Source organism: Chanos chanos, chromosome 1, assembly GCF_902362185.1.
Source record: "Chanos chanos chromosome 1, fChaCha1.1, whole genome shotgun sequence".
NCBI lineage: Eukaryota > Metazoa > Chordata > Actinopteri > Gonorynchiformes > Chanidae > Chanos > Chanos chanos.
In genome coordinates, this window is record NC_044495.1 from 61,094,715 (window position 1) to 61,102,388 (window position 7,674).

At 44.3% G+C, this 7,674-nt stretch overlaps 1 protein-coding gene across 1 annotated transcript in view; it reads right to left on the minus strand.

Annotated features, from left to right (window-relative positions):
* Positions 1-2,301: 2,301 nt before the first annotated feature.
* The window catches only part of cds1 (CDP-diacylglycerol synthase (phosphatidate cytidylyltransferase) 1), a 23,453-nt gene continuing 18,080 nt past the window's right edge, over positions 2,302-7,674 (minus strand). The window contains exons 9-13 of the mRNA XM_030771276.1: positions 7,342-7,410; positions 5,145-5,297; positions 4,297-4,416; positions 4,075-4,178; positions 2,302-3,309 (exon numbers count right to left, since the gene is read on the minus strand). Of these exons, the coding sequence (XP_030627136.1) occupies positions 3,174-3,309; positions 4,075-4,178; positions 4,297-4,416; positions 5,145-5,297; positions 7,342-7,410 (582 nt within the window). The 3' untranslated portion in view covers positions 2,302-3,173. The remainder of the gene's footprint in view (positions 3,310-4,074; positions 4,179-4,296; positions 4,417-5,144; positions 5,298-7,341; positions 7,411-7,674) is intronic.

The following is a 7,674-nucleotide window of genomic DNA, read 5'->3' on the forward strand; positions in this document are numbered from 1 at the left end:
TTACTTTGTCCTACTGATCCACCCTTTTTAATATTGCCCATTTAAAATCAATAAATTCGTATTACAAAACAATTCTGTAAAATCAAACAAAAGTCATAAATAATCATTCAAGGAAAAAAAAAAAAAAGACCCCAGGTTTCCCCACTGTGGTACCACTCTCCTATACACTCTGGAAGTTGATCTACCGGGCAGTTTACGATTCTATAGCTTCGTAGCCCAATAACGTAAACCGTGCAACGTCCCTCAAAACTAAACTTTATTACAGATGTGATCGCTTTAAAACACGTTTGTTCTTAAGCCACACACGCCGAGACCCAGTGCCGTGTTTTTTGTTTGTTGTTGGTTTTTTTTTTTTTTTTTGGAGAGGATACCAGACATGCAGCATTTTCCTCTAGCTTTTGAAATCTTAAAGGTAAAGCGAACAACCCACTATTTTAACAGACTAATAGCAGACAAGACGCAAAACCCCACAACCAATCACAGAGAGGTGACCAGGAGTGTGGGGGGTGGAGGACAGATGGATGACATCATCGGGTGAGAGACCAAGACGCACAAAATACCACGGGATCCCTCTCGCGAAGTTCAACAGTATACCCGCTGGTCCCAAAATCCACAAATTTCCCCCAGTACACCTGAAGGGTTAATTTTACAAGGGCATTACAATTACATAATAGAGAAAGTTTCACGGGGAAAAATAAAATGGAAAAAGTGCCAGGGCAGTATTGTCAAATTGTCACACGCTAACTGCACAAGCTAAGAGCATTACGTTGATGACATCAACCCGGGCAATGTATTTTTTCTCTCCCTGTGATCACTGAGTAAGTTATGTCAATTAATCTGTTCAGTTAATTACCAGGTAAAGCATCTGTACAATTTTAAAGGAAATTCGCCCCTTTTCTGACCAATAGGCTCATTATAATTCAAAACTCATGACTGTTCTTCAGACGATTTCTGGCGATTCTACGGTTTTTATTTAATTTGATTTCATTTCGCACTTTGACCAAAACACGCTTTAGTTTTGTTTTTGTTTTTTACAAAACACACTTAAAACTACATTGTTTTACCATTTTATTAACGACTATGGCTCCAATAGTAGTGAATCACCAAATAAACGATTTTTTAGTTGTCCAAAGGGTAAAGCAAAGGCCTAACTGTGTGCAAGTACGGGGTGTTTATCAGTGATGTGTTATCGTCTTCATGCTGTTCTCCCTCCTTCTCCCAGGAGGCAGGACACAGCAGTACCTTTTAACCATTGGTCTCTGAAACAGGATATGGAACCGTTTTCGCCGGTCAGATGCGCATCGATGAACTTAAACATCATAATGCGGAAAAAGGAGATAAATATTGGTCTAAGAAGGTGTCAGAAAAATTGCGATGTCTGTATGTTTACAAGGAAGCACATGTCAAAATGAGTCCGTGTGTCAACAGGGGCGAATTTCCCCTTAAACATAAACCAGAGCTGTGTTGACTCTCATCAGAGAATAGTGGGTGGTGGACTTGACGTTATTATTGACGAATGTTCCATACAGCATAAGAACTAATGCTTTGGTGCACGTTTGGTAAGGATCACTGCTAATCAGATTAACGTGATAATCCAAACCTCATATTACTATCATAATTCTTTTGTTTTGCTTTGTTTTTTAAGATTCAAATAATCTTTGACAACATAGACAAAACAGATGAATGAACGAGATATATATATACACATACACACACACATTTCATCCACTTCTCTCACAGAAATGGTTTCGTTTCAAACAACTGCTACTGATCTAAGAGCAGATCCAGGTACTTAATAATTAAAATGCTCTAACCCACATACACGCATAGAGCCCTAACGCATAGACATAATGTCTGATGAATAACAAAACAAATCAAAATAAAACAAACACACACACACACACACACAAAAACAAACACCTGAAGTTATTTTGGAACAGGCAAAGTGAGCGCATTGCTCACCCCCTCCACAGTGCAACGAAAAATCACTGGTTAACCGGAATATCGCAGCAAAGCTTAGATCGCCAGACAAGTCACCAAAGGCTTTCCTAATAAAAAACCATTTCAAACCAGTTACAACCAGTTTCAAGTCTTCCTTACCAACACCTCCAACCCAGGGAAGGATTTTTTTCCTTTTTGTACATGCCAAAGGTTAGGAAAATCAGACGGGTGTGGGGGGGGTTTGCATATCTTTTCATAAACTCTAAAAATTGAATAGTATTCAACAAGTCACATGGGTACTTCTTAATAGTTCACCTTTCAAAGATGTATATAGTATTCATATATATGTCTATATATTTATATTCTACCTATGTACAGCGGTACACGCTTTAAGATACGTACAGACGGACTGCATGTGTGTGTGTGTGTTTGTCTGTGTACTGTACTCAATGGTTGTGCTAACAGTGTCTGAATTTCATACAGTAATGCAGTCCAATGCTACTGCTAGTCTACACATCTCACACATTTGATAATAAAGTTGAAGAGAGGAAAAAACAAAAAAAAACAACAACAACAACAACAACAACAAAAAATGGTTAATTTCAATCACAGGACTTGAGAAACATGCTTTGTAATTTTTTTGTTTGTTTGTTTTGTTTTCACGCACTGTATTGTAAAGATTACAGTTTCAATTCTCTCCACCCCTCTCATCTCAAAGCCTATAATCCCAGGTTACAGTTACCACAGACAAACAGTAAGGTACCCCTCTAATCTCACGTCAATGAATGACACTAGAATCAGCTCCCTAATCAGTGCAATGCTCCAACACGCCAGAGGAGGGCGCCTCTTACTGTATTTACAGTCCTATACATTCATATAGCATGTGCTCATGCGGTTCTCTGTTCATTTGCTTGCTCGATCGTTTGTTTGTTTGTGGAAGACATGAGTGTGCCCCCACGGCTGTGTGGAAGACCTTTGGCTCCTCCTAGTGACCGTTTTGTTAGTACAGTGAGTAGTCATGCATGGCTCTGTAAAAGGTAAAAGTGTTAAGGTCAGAGGTCAGCCTGTGGGTTTGGAACAGGATTGGGGGGTGGGGGGGTTGTTGAGGGGAGTAGCTATCAAGGTTTGACAGGTTTTAGGGGTGTGTTCACAGTCAGGGGTGGGGGTGAATGGTTAACAGAGAGAGAAAGGACAGAGCCAGGCCGTTTCTGCAGCGTGAAGAATGCGTTCCGTCATTGGGCCTCCGGGACAGCAGGGGGCAGCATGCCCTTCTCTCGGAGGTGGGCACGCAGCGTGTTGAAGATGCTAAGCTGTTGCTCAGGCTGTAGAACTAGCAGCTGCTGTAACACTTTGCTGGGGTTTGGACCCCTGTGGAACAAATAACAAAAAAACAAAAACAAAAACAAAAAAAACCCATTCACAGTTAAACAACGCTTTCAGCTCTACATGCTGAACACAAAATTACTGCAGGTTTTCGTCTCAACCAGTGAGTAACTGTACAGCTTCAGACTGGCAGACGCAGTGGTCTCAGAGGTGGAAACTGAAATCCCTGATTGGAAAACACACGGCTAAAAACACCAAGACGGACTGCTGTCCTTTGGGAAAGCAGCCGCACAGCTGTGCTGCCTCCGCCCTCCTGTAAGACTCCTGTATGAATGTGATGGACCCAGTAAGCAACTGTGACCCTGTTTCCTTTATCTCTCCAGGAATATACTGATCTGAGACAAGCTGCACTGCACACCCAACGCTGGAATCTCACACGTTTCTCAGTCTTTGTAACAAAGCATTGACCTGTTCTGGGTAAAGGCTGCTGTTAAAAAGAACATAAAACCCAAACAGGAGGGGAAGACCAGCCGTCCTTCAGTTTATGTGAGAATAAAGCCGAAATCTGAGATACCCTGAGTAGCAATTCATCTAGTTCTGAAAAAAAATAAAAACAAACACCTTTCCTAACGGCCGGTAATGCCATTCTTTCAGCCTTTGTTCAACTTTCACTCAGTGGAGAAGGCGTAACAGGCTTATCTGTATGTTCTGTGCCTGAAGGAGGGACCTCTGTCAAGATAATACATCACACCTACACTACAGCTACCACCTGGCACCTGGAGAACTGGAGAGGCAGTGGAGTCACTGTACCTGATAAAGCTAGCGATGTAAACATGCACAAACGTGGCCATCAGGTACTGACAGTCGAACCTGTCCATGATCCCGCCGTGACCCGGAATGGTGTCGGCAAAGTCCTGCGGAATCGGAGAGTACGTTAAAGCTTGATTAAGATTCGACGAGTCGGGGATTTCACTGGGAATGACGGACTTCCCAGACACTGGAATGTGGGCTTAAGGTGTGTGTCTCGCTCACCTTGATTTTGAACGCTCTCTTGAACCCGCTGGCGAAGAACCCACCGAACGGACCAATCAGAGAAGCGAACGTTGAGAGAGCTATGCTGTGGATCTGAAACGGGTACAGCTTCACCGTCTCCTGCCACCGACACGAGACAGAGAGAGAACACAGAGAGTAAATAAAAACAAGTAAACAAGTTGGAAAAGTCACTGTCATCAGACAACACAAAGTGAATAATAACGACATAATAGCAATGATAGAGACAGAATTGTGACATGTCTGCAGTGAATGTAAACTGACATAAACAAACATAAATCCAAAAGCAACATTTACAGAGAAACCTGCCCCCGAGACAGGCCACTACGTGAGAAAATCACACACATCAAAGATCTAAGTCTCGTTAACAATTCACGATTTACATCAGTATCACACCTTTGATTCCTCGAACCCAAAGACACACAATCTTTTGAACTCACTGATAGAACAACAGCACCCCTCCCCCTTCCCCTCCCCAAACACCCCACCCCAACTACAGCATGATAAGTGTAACAGCATTGGCTTGGCTTCCACCTTGCTTTGTTCATCACACACCGGTCAGTCAGTGCGTGTTGTTTGTCATCGAAAGCAGAGTGCAGTGAATGGGAGATACCATCTTTATTCTCCTTGAGGGAAGGGGGGGGGGGGGGGTGGACACAGTGATGCTGGGTCACATGGGTCGCTCTGTGCTCTACACCAGGACCACCTGCAGTTCTGCCGTCACTCACTGACTCCTCTGCTCCCTATTCAGGACCCGACCCAATAACCCTCTGGCGTTCAGAGAGTGATCTCACCCTGCGCTGCTCCTGCTGTGTGAGAGGTTTTCTTACCCATCTGATGACGTTCTGGACCATGGCGGGGAGACGGTACTCTTGCATGACGAACAAAGAGGACGGCTCACACTCCACGGCGAATCTGTTCGTCTCACTGTTGTACTCCACCGGACACACAAAGTACTGGTACTGGGACAGCAGGTACGCGAACTGGGAAGAGTGGGAGAAATCATCATTATCGGTTCTTCACTCCGCTGGTTAATTGTTTATTGGTCATGAGGAGAATATAAGCTGTTGTGTAAAGGTGAGAGTGGTGTTACGTAAAGATAAGGGTGGTGTTGTGTAAAAGTGAGGGTGGTGTTGTGTAAAGGTGAGGGTGTTGTGTGAAGGTGAGGGTAGTGTTGTATAAAGGTGAGAGTGGTGTTGTGTAAAGGTGAGGGTGGTGTTGTGTAAAGGTGAGAGTTGTGTAAAGGTGAGGGTGAGGGTGGTGTTATATAAAGGTGAGGGTGGTGTTGCGTAAAGGTGAGAGTGGTGTATAAAGGTGAGAGTTCTGTGTAAAGGTGAGGGTGGTGTTGCGTAAAGGTGAGGGTGGTGTTGCGTAAAGGTGAGGGTGGTGTTGTGTAAAGGTGAGAGTGGTGTTGTGTAAAGGTGAGAGTGGTGTATAAAGGTGAGAGTTCTGTGTAAAGGTGAGGATGGTGTTGTGTAAAGGTGAGGGTGGTGTTGTGTAAAGGTGAGAGTGTTGTGTAAAGGTGAGGATGGTGTTGTGTAAAGGTGAGGGTGGTGTTGTGTAAAGGTGAGGGTGGTGTTGTGTAAAGGTGAGAGTGGTGTTACGTAAAGATAAGGGTGGTGTTGTGTAAAAGTGAGGGTGGTGTTGTGTAAAGGTGAGGGTGTTGTGTGAAGGTGAGGGTAGTGTTGTATAAAGGTGAGAGTGGTGTTGTGTAAAGGTGAGGGTGGTGTTGTGTAAAGGTGAGAGTTGTGTAAAGGTGAGGGTGAGGGTGGTGTTATATAAAGGTGAGGGTGGTGTTGCGTAAAGGTGAGAGTGGTGTATAAAGGTGAGAGTTCTGTGTAAAGGTGAGGGTGGTGTTGCGTAAAGGTGAGGGTGCTGTTGCGTAAAGGTGAGAGTGGTGTATAAAGGTGAGAGTTCTGTGTAAAGGTGAGGGTGGTGTTGTGTAAAGGTGAGGGTGGTGTTGTGTAAAGGTGAGAGTGGTGTTGTGCAAAGGTGAGAGTGCTGTTGTGTAATGGTGAGGGTGGTGTTCCGTAAAGGTGAGGGTGGTGTTGTGTAAAGGTGAGGGTGGTGTTGTGTAAAGGTGAGGGTGGTGTTGTGTAAAGGTGAGAGTGTTGTGTAAAGGTGAGGGTGGTGTTGTGTAAAGGTGAGGGTGGTGTAAAGGTGAGAGTGTTGTGTAAAGGTGAGAGTGGTGTTGTGTAAAGGTGAGGATGGTGTTGTGTAAAGATAAGGGTGGTGTTGTGTAAAGGTGAGGATGGTGTTGTGTAAAGGTGAGGGTGGTGTTGTGTAAAGGTGAGAGTGGTGTTGTGTAAAGGTGAGAGTGGTGTATAAAGGTGAGAGTGGTGCTGTGTAAAGGTGAGAGTGATGTGTAAAGGTGAGGGTGGTGTTGTGTAAAGGTGAGGGTAGTGTTGTGTGAAGGTGAGGATGGTGTTGTGTAATGGTGAGGGTGGTGTTGTATAAAGGTGAAGGTGGTGTTGTGTAAAGGTGAAGGTGGTGTTGTGTAAAGGTGAGAGTGCTGTTGTGTGAAGGTGAGGATGGTGTTGTGTAATGGTGAGGGTGGTGTTGTATAAAGGTGAGGATGGTGTTGTGTAAAGATAAGGGTGGTGTTGTGTAAAGGTGAGGATGGTGTTGTGTAAAGGTGAGGGTGGTGTTGTGTAAAGGTGAGAGTGTTGTGTAAAGGTGAGAGTGTTGTGTAAAGGTGAGAGTGGTGTTGTGTAAAGGTGAGAGTGATGTGTAAAGGTGAGGGTGGTGTTGTGTAAAGGTGAGGGTAGTGTTGTGTGAAGGTGAGGATGGTGTTGTGTAATGGTGAGGGTGGTGTTGTATAAAGGTGAAGGTGGTGTTGTGTAAAGGTGAAGGTGATGTTGTGTAAAGGTGAGAGTGGTGTGTAAAGGTGAGGGTGGTGTTGTGTAAAGGTGAGAGTGGTGTTGTGTAAAGGTGAGAGTGCTGCTGTGTAATGGTGAGGGTGGTGTTCGGCTATTCCCAGTTGTACTGGAAGGGTAGAGATACTGGGAGGAATACCGGTGGACTTACAATGAACCCGAAGACGACCGTGGAGAAAAATCCCCCGATGAAGCCTTCCCAGGTCTTCTTCGGGGAGAGCTGTAAGGCAAGATGGCCGTTAAAGGTGTCCAAGGCCATTCTGTCACCCTCAGCCACTTCAGTGTCCTGGGCTTATGTGTCTCACAAGTCAAGTCAAAGTTACGCTTTAACAGGCTAGTCACTGATTCAACATATCCTGAACGTGTTCTCTAGAGCAGAATATTTCTCTTAAAACACCACACAGACAGTTGGTGCACTGGTTGATTCCAGAACCGTTTCTCATTATATTCTGTGGTCTACGGCTCTATTGCTCCTCCAATAGAA